General features: G+C 43.8%; 1 protein-coding gene across 5 annotated transcripts in view; it reads left to right on the top strand.

Moving 5' to 3' along the window:
- HEG1 (heart development protein with EGF like domains 1) overlaps positions 1-13491 on the top strand; it is a 59410-nt gene extending 45919 nt beyond the window's left edge. For all 5 annotated transcript variants that reach the window (XM_055718420.1, XM_055718421.1, XM_055718419.1 and 2 more), the window contains 5 exons: positions 2778-2820; positions 2932-2969; positions 3513-3600; positions 5033-5207; positions 6902-13491. In XM_055718420.1, coding sequence (XP_055574395.1) covers positions 2778-2820; positions 2932-2969; positions 3513-3600; positions 5033-5207; positions 6902-7051 — 494 coding nt within the window. In that variant the 3' untranslated portion in view covers positions 7052-13491. The remainder of the gene's footprint in view (positions 1-2777; positions 2821-2931; positions 2970-3512; positions 3601-5032; positions 5208-6901) is intronic.
- Positions 13492-15363: the final 1872 nt, after the last annotated feature.

Here is a 15363-nt window from a genome sequence, read left to right as displayed (position 1 = left end):
GATTTTGTTATTGCTTCATCTTGTGGTTTGCTTTGGTAGAACATTTGTTCCATGTTTTCAGTTTGCGTTTGTTAGTGACTGACAGGAGCAACTCATCCAGCCTCATTTTGCTCATGCCTCAGCGTTATGAATGAGCCAGGCAAAGGTCCTTTGGGGTTTACTACCTTGCCCTGACTTGACTGAGGCTTTTAACTTTTGTTCAGCTTCCTCTGATCTCCTCCTTGACTTCAAAGAAACCATCTTAAAGAGAGAAAAATAAATCCAATGCAAAAAGCATCATGATGAGATGCAGCAGAGGGGGAGTTGTAAAGAGCCTGACCCTCCCCATCCCCAGCTCTGGGGGAATAAATAGAGTTAAAGAGGTAGTGGGGGAGTAGTGGGGCTCTATAGGGCAGAGGAAGTGGTGCAAGACCAGCTGTTGTGGACATCAGCTCCCACATCATCGTTGGTGCCCATTGCCATGGCCAGCCTGTGCCTAGAGCTGCAATATTCATGATGTGAGTGCAATCACTCCTCTGCATCCCCACACGCCGTGGGGAAAATGGCATGCTGAGCAACATGGGATGCTTAGTAAATGGTATATAGGAAAACAGTATTTCCATATGACCACATGCAAAGCGAGGCATCCAAGAGCAGAGTGCCAGGCACACTGTGGGTTGCATCTCCTGGAAAGCAGAGACTTGGACAGAGCTGTGAAGGGGGTCTGGCCAGTAAAAAGAGGTCCCCAGCTCTGGCTTGTAAGGCTAATACAGTTCCTGGGTGCATTTAGGGGTCACGGGCAGGCAGAAGAGGGAAAGTTTTGTTATCCCTGGCCTTGCAGCATCTATTTCTGGGAACCAGAAATCAAAAGGGTCAAAGAGAACCTGTGAGCGTTCAGAGAAAAGCTGCAATAACCAGGAAGACTCAAAGATCTCAGTGCACATTATTAAAGGCAAAGGAGTGATTTGGTGGTGAAAAGGAGAAATGTAATCATATAACCTTTTCCAATCTAGCAAGTAAACATCCAAAGGCTGGAATCTGACACTGGAATAATTCAGACCAGAAAGAAGGTGAATGTTTTTAATGGCTGGGGAAATTAACTTTATGAGCATCTGACCCAGGGTTGTGGTTGATTGTCCGTCACTGAAAATATTAAAATCAAACTTGGATGGTTCTCTAAAATGTAGCTCCAGTTCAATTATTTGATTTGAAACTGGAATTAAATTTAGGGAAGTTCTGTGACCTATATTATGAGGAGGAGGTCATACCACATTGCTCCCTGCTGGCATCAGTATCTCTTGTTATTGGTGCTGGAAGAGCCGCAAGATACTAGTGCTCTCTCTCGGTTTGCTGTGATATTGCCAGCCCACCCTAACAGACAACGTTACACGTTTGTCCTTTTCTTACTTTCTCCCCTCCTGTGCTGAGTGTTTCTGAAAATACAGTTACTGGCTGTGCCAGAGGGGAAGAGGCATCTGGTGTACTGGGAGCAGCGGAGGAGGAGGTGAGGGTTTTGCTCTGATTTAGCTGGGACCTCTGCTGAAACGCTCTTTTCTCCCTGCAGAACACCTTGTGCCTGCTGGGGTTAGAGAGCGCCCGAACTTTTGGCTGCAGGTTATCCCTACAGTTAGAGTGCAAGGCAGAGGGAAGAGGGCTTGAGAGCTGCTGCCACACCAGTTTTAAGCATATAGTGTTTAAGGGGAAAAAAGATCCATGAGCATTTTTGTTTCCACGTAACAGTCTGGTTTTATTCCCCGTGGAGTGTGCTGCAGGGGTTTCTCAGACTCCGGTGCAATGTCTTGCAGACCCCCAAGGGCTGCTGCACTGCTGCACGTGCTCGTCCTGGTTGTCCCCCTGCCCAAAGTGACTCCGTCTATGTCACTGCTGCTCCATTCTTTGAGCGACCACCTTCGCTGCCTCTGCAAAAGGCAGCAGATCTACCTGAGCTCTGGTGGGATTATTGCTGAGAAAAGCAGTGATCTCATCAGTAGTTTGAAGCTTATAATTTTATGTCCAATGTGTCATCACCTTTGCTGTTCATCAGAAGGGTATTGTAATATTCTCAGATAAATCAGGTGATGAGATAAGCACAGAAATTATTTTATTTTGAAGCAATGGTTTCAGTTTTTCACCAATATTTTGTACATAGCAGTTTTCTGGGTTTTTTAGACCAGTAAATTTAATTTCTATTCTGTAGTAAAATATATTTCAAAATTTGATTTGGCTCTGAATTTGAAAGACAAGAAAAAAGGATGACACGAGACAAAACATAATATAGCACTTTGGGTTACCCCAACTGTGTTTGCATAATACTTTGTTGCAATACTTACATTTAACAGTAATTAATAATGTGCATCAATGATAAAGTAGCACTGTTCAAATGAGATTTCAAACCAAAAACTGGAGGCACTTGCAGTTCTTTTTACACTGCTGCTTTGTGGGAAGCGGTACAAGTGTGCAGCGGGTTTCCATTTGGACAAGAAGAGGTTCTACTGGGAATTACTTGACCAGCTGCCCACCCTGTGCTAGGCTGCAGGCTGGCTTTGCTGGGAAGTCCTGAAATGGTCCCATCAAAGCCAGCGGGAGGTGAATTTCAGTGCACGGTGTTTCACTTAAACCGGAGGAGATATTGCATCACACTAAAATGCACCGTGTTCCTGCTGTGCCAGCAGTGAAGACCAGCTTGTTGGTCCCCAAGTTTGTTTGGGGTGAGGCTGTGGTGGGAAGCGGTGATGGGAAATGCTGCTGCCCCTGCGCCACTATGCGGTGCTCATGGCCCTTCTCTCCTCTGTTTTCAGCCTGTGAAGACGGATATAAACTGGAAAATGAGACCTGTGTGAGGTATGGTGACTGTTCTGCCCTCCTCCTACCCCACCATTCTTCTTATTGTTGCTTTGGTGTCCTGTTGGCACAACTAAGCCGCTGAAACTCCCTGTTGTTTTCTGTTACCAGCTGCCCATTTGGCTTAGGTGGATTCAACTGTGGAAACCGTAAGTACTGAATTTTGGTTTTTTTTTTAATTTCCACAGTGTCAGAAATGAGAGATTTGAAACAAGTAATTGCAAATGACTAAGTCTAAAATGCAGTAGGTACATGCTACTCTTGTCAGTGGTTTTTGTTTCTTCATTTTCTGTTGAAAATTATTTTGTTGAACTTCTTTGACAAAGTTGACTTAATGTTATTTCCTAAGGAAAGGAGATCTCCTTTCTCTGGATGCCCTGTCATGATAGCACATATAGTGGGAATTCTTGAAGCAAGATACTCAGAGGTGAATCCATGTAATACCATTTGAATTATTCTGGTCTATCAGTGAAGTGAATCTGTCTCCTGGGGGAACAATAGCTTGTTCTTCCTTCAGCAAGAGATCCCCAACTCATCCATTTCACTCGAAAATTTAAGGCAAATTGCTTACAGAGGGAGGGAAGATGGGAAATAAGCAGTTGATCCCTTTGCATGAGGACTGTGGAGGTGTTTACATTAGTATTTACAACTACATTGCTGTTTCTAAGTGAGTCTGTCTTTCCCATCTGTAGCATATCAGCTCATCACTGTGGTGATCGCGGCTGCAGGAGGGGGACTTCTGCTCATCATGGGCATAGCACTGATCGTCACCTGCTGCCGGTAGGTACCACCGCCAGCCCTGGCTTATCAGTGGCATCCTCTCAGCAGGTTACACCACACTTAGTGCTCCACACGTGAACCCTGAAGGACCAAAACATAGGTGAAAACATAGGATCGCTAAGCAAATGGATTAATCAGAGATACTGAAGTGTTAGATTGTGCTTTCATTTGGGGTATTCCCCGCCCCCCCGCCCCCCCCCCCCCCCCCCCCCCCGTAACCAGGCTAAAAAATCAAACTGGGCATCTTTAAAGATGTGCCTGGCAATCATGTCCTCTAAGGATGGAGAGTCAAAGGAGTCCTTCCCACTTAGAGCTGTAAAGCAGCCAGGGAACAGTCTCCAAAAATGCAAGCTAAGTAGAAAGGAGAAGCTTAGGCAACAGGAGGGGTTACTGGCCATTGCTCCAGTGGGGTTTGAGTGTATTTAAGGCTATTTTTATTTCCTTTTACTGACAAGTCCTGCATGTGCTCTCATTTTGTGTCTCTCCCTCTCAGATGCACACATGCATGTACACACATAGTTCCTGTACCAGCCGGTAGCTTCAGACTAGAGGCAAGATTTTCTTGCTGAGGAAGATCTGCTTCGTGATTCATATATCATGAAAAGGGTTGCCTTGCAGTAACACTCTCTCCCCCCATTCCAGCCGCCAGATCTAGGATTTCAAAGCTCTCTGATTAAAGTCAGCAGCTGGATTTATCAGTGACATAGACGTGGTGGTGGTTTGGTTGGCACAGTGGTGTGCGCTTATTCCCTTGTGTTTTGAGCCAGGGAAGCCCCAGCAAGCCCCAGCCAGGAGGTGTGATGGCCAGGTCACCCCCGGGCCCCAGGATGCCGGTTGTGTGACTTCCTGGAGGGTACTCAGCTTTGAACTGGAAGTGTCGCCAAAGCCCACTCATACAACATTGTAGTCATGTAGGGCATTTGGTGCCATTCAGACTGGCCTCTTGCAGGTCTTCCTTCTTAGGAATTCACATACTGCCTGGAAGTGCTATAGTTAAGCACTTGGAGACTTGAATAGCATGGGGGCTCCCATACAGGGTTTTTTCTTCCTAAATTTCCATGACTTTTGCATTGACTTAGGTGAACACACACAGTTTTGAGACAACAGGCATATATTGGAACAGGAGAGGTTCAAACTGAATGTAGGGAAAAACTCACCAAGAAGATAGTAAGGCAGTGGAACAGGTTGCTTAGAGATGTTATGCCATCTCCATCCTAAATCCCACCAGATAATGCCCTGGCTAGTGTGATCTGACCTCATACCTGATTTTGACTCCGAGCAAAAGATCGGACTGTAGCCCCTCTGCGGTGATCTTTGTTCCCAGTCAAGGTTCAAAACATGAAGTAAATCTCTTGAGATCGTGACAGAAGTGAATACAAGATAACAGGGTCAGTTGCCTGTTTTCACTCTCCTTCATTTTTTTTATAAACAGGAAGAATAAAAATGACATAAGTAAACTCATTTTCAAGAGTGGGGATTTCCAGATGTCACCATATGCTGAATATCCAAAGAACCCCCGCACACAGGAGTGGGGCAGAGAGACCATAGAGATGCAGGAGAATGGAAGCACCAAGAACCTGTTGCAGATGACGGATGTGTATTATTCGGTATTTATCTATAGTTTAACTATTAACTCTTCGTGCCTGATACAGGAAAGACATATTCCTTTAGTTTTGGAAGTACAGATCCCTTTCTTGCAAAATAAAAGAGCAAAGCTAATGACTTCTATAGACAGCAAAGCACTGGGAATCCTATGGACTCTAGCTATTACACATGGTGAATACCACAAAGAGATGTCATTAGGAAGATTGCTAGGGAAATATCTAGAAATGTTTTGGTATACGCCCGAAAATACCATTCCTAGAGTAGAGAAGAACAGTTAAAGGTTTTGGACAAACTGCTAGGGATCCCTGTGGGTAGTTTTCTCTTGTCACCCTCACTGATGATGTTGGGAGTTTGAGACCTCTGCATAGGGGACTTCACCCCAAGATGGGAAAATGCTGCTCACTGAGGTGAGGTCACTGAGGTGAGGTAGAAAAGAGGTCATTCTTTTCTTAAAGAGGTCACTCTTTTCTTCCATTCCTCCCCTCTGCAGGGTGCAGGTCCCTTCTTGCAGCAAGAAGGGTGCATAAGGAGCATTCTTTCAGCTCTGAGGGAACAAGTGACAGGGAAGAAGTGGTGGAGGAGTAATAGGTTGTGCAGAGTACAGAAAGACACAAGCAGAAGACCTGCTATCATGGTTGGTACCATGTGCTAATGTCTGTATCCAGAGCTGTGATGCTGGTGCATCACCTGTCACTAATCTACAGCAGCATACTGGAAGTCCTTGAGATGTTAGGGGGTTACTCATGGAAGTGAAGGTTGCAGGATTTCACCCAAACCACACACCTTCTGGGCTCATGCTTTCCAGAGTAAAGAACAGTGAGCAATGTTTTTTTTTTTCTGGCTTGTATTTTAAGTTTTTCAGTAAGAAAGTTTACTGCATTGCACAGCATGAAGGGAAATAATCCTCCTTCCTGATAATAATCAATCCCCCAGTATGAATGAGAGATTTGGAAATGTAAATGCATTTCCTAAACATTTTTTAAGACTTTTATTATGCTGGCAACTAGAAAGGGGAGCTTTTTAGTGAGCAGTGGGTAATAAGGGCTTTGCATGGATCTGTTCTGTAACAGATCAAAGCAGGTGGCTTGGTGTTATTTACTGGGTGAAAGGACTGTACAGTCTTGGTCTTAGACACCAAAGTTCCTCAACCAAGTGTCCCCAGGAGTTTTACTTAAGTAAGAAAAGGGAAGAGAAAGGAAGGTTGGATCACTTTGTATTTGACATATAATTCAAGTGTCTGTGTTGGCAGGGCAGGTACCTGTGGTTAATGGGGAGAGAGGTGCTCCCAGGTAATACTCAAAGCAGGAGACTAACTTTAATTTTCTAGAAACATTTTCTTTAAGGATGGCTCTGGGAAAATATCCTTTTCATGAGAGTTGTTTCAATACCTGAATTTATCAGCACAATTCTCTTGGATTAAAAATTAACTGTGCACTTAGACTGCACTTGATGAAGCTAGGTAAACTTTAAGTCTGCTAATTGGCAAGATGTCGAAACTAGATTGCATCAGAATAATCCCTTCATGCAATGCATAACTCCCACGGTAAAAATCGTTCTAGGTTATAGAAATCATTAGTGATCACATAGTTCCTTCTAGCTACTGAAATAACTGCTGGGAAAGGTGGTAAGGCGGTGCCTGAAGGAGGATATGACTGTGAGAATAAGACCCTTTTTATTTACTTTTTTGCTAATACAGCCAACTGGACTGAGAAATCCTGAACTGGAAAGAAATGGACTTTATCCTCCCTACACTGGTTTGCCTGGATCTCGACATTCATGCATCTACCCTGGACAATACAATCCATCCTTCATTAGTGACGAAACCAGAAGAAGAGACTATTTCTAGCAGTGAGGACAGGGAGTGGAAGATTGACACAGCTTTATGGCCCTTGATCCCCAGGTACAATCTGTCTCCTGGGCAGTTCAGCCTACATCAATCTTACTCTTCCCGTTCAACAGGAAGGACTTTGAACTTCATGTTGAGCATTGCTGCCCTGACGGATGGCTATACTTGCTGAGCAGCAGAGAGAAGGAAGAGGAGGAGGGAGAGGCTCAAGGTGCACATCACTAAAAGACCCAGATGGAAGTTAACACATGTACTCCAGTTTTGTTCTGTGCTGCTTCTTCACTCTTTACGCTACATGGCAAGCATGGATCAGTACAGGCAGACGAACTGTGCCCAGCACTCTGCATTGAATACCACTAGGGAGTGTTTTGTTTACAGATCTTCTTCACTGTAGACCGTGCTTGTCTTTTTAGCCAACCTTCATGCAAAGATTTGCTGTGCAACTGCTTCTGGTAGGACAAGTTTGTGCACTCCCTTCTATATTGCTGCATTGCTTTCCATTTTATACATGACAGAAAAGCTGGCTTATCCTCTGGCCCTTACCTTCTTACTGGTCGAGGTTCTCCAGATGACTGGATCCTTGCTGAAGCCTGGTGCCTGGCCATGTTGGCTGAATTCATGGGTTGATCATCTCCAAAAAGTTAGTCATACCACTGCAATTTTACCTGAAAGAAAACTCAATTGATCCTGTGTGCCGCTTTGGAAACTTCCTATATGTAGGGAAGAGTCCAAGTATGTTGTTTTGTCAACCAGCGTTGTCCAGAAGTGATGTTACTACGCATCATCATAGTGCTTCCATATAGGATCTTATGGGGCTCTGTTTCCCTGCAGGGATTTAAGTGTAGAAACAGCAATATAATGCTAAATAATTGCTCACAGGGAAGAAAAAGATGAGCTGGGAATTCAGCATGCTCCTTATGAGGAATTTGGGAAGGAGCAATAATTCTATAGCCCTGGCTGGGAAGTGGAATCTGAATTCTGGGCATTGCAGGTGGGACATAGTTTTCAAGCCTCCACAGCCCACCTTGACTTCTGTAGGAGCTGTAGAGGCTTTCAGTACATTGGAAAATAAGGCTCGCTGCAGTCAATTGCATGTAAAGGAGAGAAAACCATGATGCTTTCAGTCCTAGTGGAGCAAAGATCACTTATGTCGGAGTGTTTTGCTTTCTCCCATCCAAGTTTTGAGTGGTTCAGACCAGACAGGCTTCCACGTACTAATCATCTTGGCAAAAGCTGAAAAACATAAGTTATTACATTTCTTACCAAAGATCAGATTGAAAGCTCATGGACTGTATTCTGAGCTGGGTGTTGCAAGAGATCTTATTAATGAAGTATATTTACTGCTTATCTTTTCTGGGTATTACCCTGAGGCATCCAAACCCTGTCCAAATACAGATCCTTCCCCTGAATGTGACTGTGCTTTTAATTCAAGGTGGCTGCTTGTACGAGGGTAACAAATAGCACAATTCCTTAGCCATTAACCCACCATCTCTGTAGTGCGTACATAAGCTAGTTTCTCTGAAGGGCACATACCCTCTGATATTCCCTTCTCCTGGCCATGCTTGAAAAGACACAGTGCCTACAACTAAGTTCATAAGGTAGCTCATCCCACTGAAGCACTAAGGGCCACAGGATGCATCTCCCGAAGTGCCTAACCCCAAGTAAGAGCAGCAGTTCAGATGTGATATGTTGTGTGGTTGCTCACGGGAGGCAACCCTGGGGTTGACGAGGAGCCCTCCATCAGTGAGCAGGTACTTGTGTCCTACAGATGATGTGAGTTCCCAGATCCTTTCCCAGCACTTTGAAGGCTGTTGTGTTCCCTGTCAAAAGTGTGCAACAGCTACCCAGAGGAAGGGGAGCTAGCAGCAGGCAGTCTTTAGCTATGTGGGATAAGAGGTTTCTGGTCCCTGCTCACATTCACGTCTATTTTCTCAAAACTGCAAGGCAGGAAAGGCACCACAAATGTGCTTGAGAAGATATAGTTTGATGCAGCAGCCATAGCACAAAAACACAGTGTCTTTTTATGCCTCACCCCTTATCTACTATGTAGAAGCAGCAGTGTAGGCTTGCAAAAACCCAGATCTTTATGGATCCCTGGGGCAGTATCCCTTGCTCTTATGTTGCCTTATGGTGACGTTGCATGCAGCTTCATGCTGTCTGATCCATAATCAACCTCGCAGGTGGTAGTATGTGGCTTGTCTCAGCTGTAGGGAGGAAATGACTGGATGCTCATGGGAAGTACAGCTGCCTAAAGGAGTTATATTTAAGGAAAACTGTAGCTACAGTATCCAAAATAGTGTAACAGGTAAAGCACAAGAATTAGGATTCCTGCCACATGGATCGGTGTTTCCAGTCCATGAACGATATTCTTCTCCCTTTCATTAGCACCTGGTATCTTAATTGCACAAGATTTGTTGGATTATGGTTACTAAGGGCTTGACTCTGTTATGCGGTGGGATCCATCAAAGAGGACATTGGCAGGTTGTTTCTGTGTGGGTGAGTTGCCTCTGATTTTGAGAGTGCCCAGGACAGAAAGGACTGCCTTTTTCCCATGGTATGGAGGAGGGTTTTGTCTGTGTTAGAAAAGAAATGGAGAAGATGCGAATGATGCTGAATCTAAATCCAAAGTATGTAGATGAGCACTGGGCTCTGTCCCTTTTTACTAAAGTGGCTTAGCAAGAAGGAGGAGAGTCCCAGCAATGATGGTAGGATTTAACCACATGGCAGCATTTTGTCAGGTAAGGAAGACTTCAGGCACATGCTTACAGGCAAATATGTTTAATTGCTTGGTTAGTTGAAAGACTGGGCAATTTACCTGTGTGTGCCAAGTACAAAGGACAAAGTAGGAAATATCAGCTCACAATTGCAGATCAATCCTTCTATATAAAGAATAACATGGACTATATGAACAAAACTCCTGGTCTGTATCTCACAGCAAATAGCAAATTGCAAGTGATTTGAGTGGAAATGAGATAGGACTATTCCTAACTGAGATCACACAAAAGTTTGCAAGTAATTAATTTTCATGTCTTAATGATTTTCAGCTGCTTCTTAATGTTGTATCTGAAGTGAAAGGGTCTCAGTAAACCCAGCAGGATTTTCTGAGTGAGGACTGCAAAACTTGGCCTTTCCCAAAAGAGAGCACTTTAATGCACAGAAATTTTCTCTCTGCCAAAAAAGGTAAACATTTGGAAATTTCTTATGAGAATTCATTCATTGCAGCCTGATCTTCTTGTTAGCCTTGGCAGGAAGGGAGTCGCAGAGCCAATGCATAGTCCACAGAGGGAGGAAAGGGGTCTCTCCCGACCAGCAGCACCTTCTCTGGGTGTCCTAGGAGGCCCTGCCCAGCCGGCAGGAGAGGATTCAGGCAGGAGTTGGCACCGGGGTGAGTGCAGGTACTTTGCCACACAGTGATACCAGGAAATCTTTGCGGAACCAGCAGATGCTGCCTGGGGTGATTCAGCACCCAGTTCTCCCCCAGCACAGCCGCTCCCCATGCTGCGTTGCTTCCGCCTTCACCCAAGCCCCACTGTCTCCCAGCTCCACTACGGCAAAAGAGGTGGGTGCAGTGCAGTGTGTCTTGCCAGAACTTACGATACTTACATTAATGCTTATGTCCCAGCAGCAGTGGGCTTGCCCAGCCACAGCAGGGATGTGACCTGTTTCTGTGCAACTTGCCTGTTAAAGCTGCTACCAGGATCCTCTGTCTGCCAAAAATGAAGCACCTTCTGGCAGTGGAGTGGAGCTTGTTCCTCCTGACTGATGTGAGAAGTCTCCACGTGCCCTCAAGCCCACTTTCAAATGCGGATGCCTCTTATTTCTTAGACTATTTAGATTACTTTTAGCTCCCCCAAATTGCAGATTTTGAGCACACTGGATGTTTTTGCCAAGGGGAATTGCTGTCCCCTGTCCAAGGGGTTAAGATAGAAGTGGCATGTTTCTTGTAAGGAGGATGCAAGTGGTTCAGCCAGGTGTGGGGAAAGGAAGAAAAACTGTATCAACACTGCACAGAAATCTGCTGTGGCTGTGGTGGAAAGCTAGAGGAGCAGTCAGCAAGGACCTATGGGCAGTGATGTGGGGTATTTCTGATTAACTTTGGAAAAAATGCTAATTCTGTTGCTTGATAGTAAAAGATGTAGGAGGTGTGCGTTTGCTGCTATGATGCTCTGCTAGTTGTCCTGACAGAAGCCACTCACCCGCAGAAGTACCTCTGGCAGTCAGCCTAGGAGAGGCAATCCCAGTGAACAGAGCAGCAAAATGCAGATTCGAGGGATTATTCAAACTCGTGCGCACAGCCTTCCTGTGTCCCTGCCACGCACCGCTGCTCTCCATGGCCAGCCCTCCCAGCTGCGCTGGAAAAATAAGAGGCCTTTTGCATAATGTTGAAACCTCACAGCACTGAATTGGGCTATATGGGGGAAAAACAGGACAGGGGCATTTCAATGCCCTTTGCCCTCCATATTTAAAGCATTCGGTAACGTGGCAGCAGTGAATCTCATTGCTGTTGTGGCATTTCCCCTATGTCCCGCTATCAGTCACTGAGTCACCTGCTGTGGCCAGCCTTCTAAAAGCTATTTGCCTCCACACTGAGCGGTAGTAAAAGGCTTTGAAAAATAGCAATAAATTGCAGTTAGAGAGAGGTGTTTGTCATTGTGGAATTGCTTGTGCCAATACTTATTGTTGTTGCCAGGACCTGAGTGAGCAGCAGAGTGGGCTTGGGAATTGCTGCAGACACCAAGTGCTTCCCCAGGACTTGTCTCTAATGCTGGTCAATGGCCATACCCATTCCAAATCCAGCTGGACTTCTCGTTCCCTCATAGTGATGTTTAAACCTTAGTTTTCTTCCTTAAATTAACAAGAACAGATGCATTTTACTTAAATGCTCTTCCTATGCTGACTAATGTTTTTTCCTCTTCACACACAAAGGACCTAATCCAGCATCAACTATAGTAACTCTCCTATGGACTTTAATCAAGTGGGGTTTTTAGGCCTGAATAATTCCACCACCAGGGTCACCTGTGTGTCATATGTACATTCCCGTGGCTCTGTGTTCTGCCTATTTCTGTGATACTGTTGCTGCCTTTCCATGTTGTATTTATTTTTTTAAAGTATGCTTATTCTGTAGCGGGACCTGTATTATGTGAGGTTGAACAAAACAGGTTCAAGATCTGAAACACCTTCCCGAGAAGAAAATAAATGTGAATTTTGTGGTGGTGTTTTACTGATCAGCCAACCTGTTTCCTATCATGTCAGATCTTTTAGGGGCTTAGAGGTGCTTGCTGCAGTCACAGATAAGAACTACTCTGCTGTTCACTCTTACTTGTCCCTTCAGAAACGAGGCGAGATCTCCCAGTTTCAAAAGGGGTATGCACTGTGTAAGATTCCAGGAGCTTTACAATGTGTACTTAACTCTTTGTTCCCTTGAACTGCTGAAATTGAAAAGCAGGACAGAAATCCATTAGGGGTAAGAAATAATAATAAAAAAAAAAAAAAAGAAAAAAAAAGAAAGGAATATACTTGCTTGTTTTGCAGAAGTAAATGTCTAAGGTGAGTATGGCTTCTATACTGTAAGGGCATATGTGGGATGGCACCTATTCTGTGTCTGGTTTGTGTTGCATGTGCATAATATCCTCGTTGAGGGAAAACCTAGAGAGGGTGCCTGATGTTCCTCAAAAGTAGGATGTAAATGCTAAGTCTCCTGGCCTTTATTCTGGTAAAATGCTAGAAGAGTTGGGAGTCTTGCTTGGGTTAATGACTGCAGCAGGTAGCCCCCAGATCTGCAAAATCCTATATGGAAAAGTCCTGTGGAATACAGTAAAAACTGATCACTTCTTTTGAACATAAATTTTACCTGACATAAAAGGTCTCCAATAAAATCTGCTAGGATGGATTTACTTAAACAAACAAACAACATAAAAACCACCCCAACAGAATAAATACCTAAAAGTTTCCTTTTTTAAAGGAAATTCTGTTAAACTCGGTCATTTGTTTTAAGCCCTGTTAAATTCTACAGGAGTTTCTCCTAACAGAAGGTCAAATTGGGTGTGTAGAATCATAATGGTTTATTTGAGCAGCTTTCAGAATTGCGGTAGTAAAGCTTACCTTTTGTGAGCTCTGTTTCAAAAGGTAAATTTTCAGCATTTGTTTGTGCTTCTTTTATAAACCTGAATGTAAACCTCCTTTATGTCCTTGACATTGCCCTGTTTCCTTCCCTGTATCTGTGAATGTTTGCTTCCATGTTGCTGGGTTTCTAAGGACATTTTCCAAACCAGTATTATTTAAAGTTGTATCATATTTTCAGCCTCCACTAATTATACAGTACTGTAGTAGCAAAATGTAATTTTAAAGGGTTGGATTATTTTTATACCTGCATCCAATATTATTAAATCTGGCGTTCTAGTCAGTATTATAAAAGGATACAATAAAACTAAATATCGTGATGTCTCAGCTTTTTTATTGTCTTAGCTTTCCCTGTAAAGAGATACATACACAACTTTTAGAAGGTTTTTACTATAATTAGAAATCTAATCTAGGAAATAAGAAATTGAATATTTTGTTCTTCTGGTTGTGCTTATTGATTGAATAACTAAAATGAAAATCACAGTGGAAATGGGTAAGTTCTGTTGTGCTAAATGAAGCTCTGCTCAGCTGAAATACAAGTTGTGTTCTGATATGTTTATTTCAGTAGCGTTACGCAACTCAGTTTAATTTTAATTTTTTTCCAATTTAATTTTTCATCCTGCTGAAATTGCAAGGGGATTGGTGAATTTACATGTTTTCATGTGTGAGTGCATGTTGAAGGGAGAGAAAACCTCAGGAGAGGTTGGTGCAGCAGGGCTGTTTGCAAGGTCGAGAGGCTGGACCTGACCACAGCCAGATCAGTCCTACCTCAGTAAGTGCCACTGGGAACTGTGAGGAATATACAGCTGAGGGTCTCTCAGCGGAAGAAGGAGGGTACCTTGAATCCAGATGAACACAACATCCAGCCCAGGCTGCTGGGCAGAGGCATGATTTGGAAGAGCTTCTGGAGTAATGGCAGGTATGTTCAGCTGGGACAATCTTTTCATATATTGCTCCAGAGGAGTACAACACTCAACTGCGATAGCAATCGGGTGAGACTAAGGTGGGATTCATCTGCTTTACCAAAAGTTAGGTGGCCAGTTTGAACGCACCATTTGGCTCCTCTGCTAGCCATGAAAAGAGACGAGCACCTGCAGAGGGTAGCTCACCCCATGGTAAGATATCCCTCACCCTTCACAGTAGTGTCACAGGACCCCACACTAGGCAGCTGCCCTAGGTGAAGGGAGTGCCACTCGCAGAGGAATGGTGAGTCTAGAACATGCTGCTTGCTACATCCTGAAACTTTATACTACTTTCTACTGTGATATAGTACAGATTTGTGTTATATGCCTGCTCCTTGTCTGGTAAGACTCTGGTGGGAAAAAAGAGGAGACAGTAACCTGATAAAATCCTGAGACCCTGTTCATTTGCAAGAGGACCGTTAATAGTGTCTCAGTTTTGTTATTAATACTATTGCAGGTTGTTCTGTTTTCTGTCTGACATTGGTATCTTTTAAGGAAATTGGCAGTGCAAAAGGACTGGTGACAACATTGCCATGACACCAGGTAAAAGACCTTTGGAGTTATGGACAAACATGTGTAAGAGTCCTGCCAACTTCAGATTTGCATACCAGTGTCTCTGAGACCATCGAGTGTGGGCCCTCAACCAGCTTGGGAACCACCTGAAAAGAAGTCAAACTGCTTCCCCTGATTGCGGGTGAATCTGTAGGTATAGCACTTTGGTTTAGACTTTCGGGAGGTTTTTTTGAACTTTTAGAGAATTACAACATATTTTCCACTTGTGTATGTAATATACAGTGGATGAACCACATTTACATGAGATAGCAAATGTGTAGGAATCTAGTAAGGAGTAGGACTGAAAAAATACACAGGGAGAAAATATCCAGCAGACACATGTGAAAAGCTGTAAAAGGCACTTGCTCCTGCTTTAATGTATGTCTTCTGGCAGCATGATTGCCTCTTGATTACACACAACTTACAGTTAAATAACGAGGCTGCACAGGACTATGCACCCTCTAATAGGTAAGCAAGGTCTTTCACCTTTGGTACTTCTTTTTCCTGCCATAAATAAAGATGAAGACAAGAGGAAACTATTATGTGTGTTGCTAAGTATAGTACAGTTTTTATTCCGTAAACAATCATTTGTCAGTGTTCTCGATTGCCATACCTGAGCTTTGACACACAACAGTTTGGTTTTACAGCTTAAACTGTACGCTTTAAACAAGTGTTTAA

Source organism: Falco cherrug, chromosome 8 (assembly GCF_023634085.1).
Source record: "Falco cherrug isolate bFalChe1 chromosome 8, bFalChe1.pri, whole genome shotgun sequence".
Classification (NCBI taxonomy): Eukaryota; Metazoa; Chordata; class Aves; order Falconiformes; family Falconidae; genus Falco; species Falco cherrug.
Note: the sequence above shows the minus strand (reverse complement) of the source record. Positions and strands in the feature narration are given on the sequence as shown.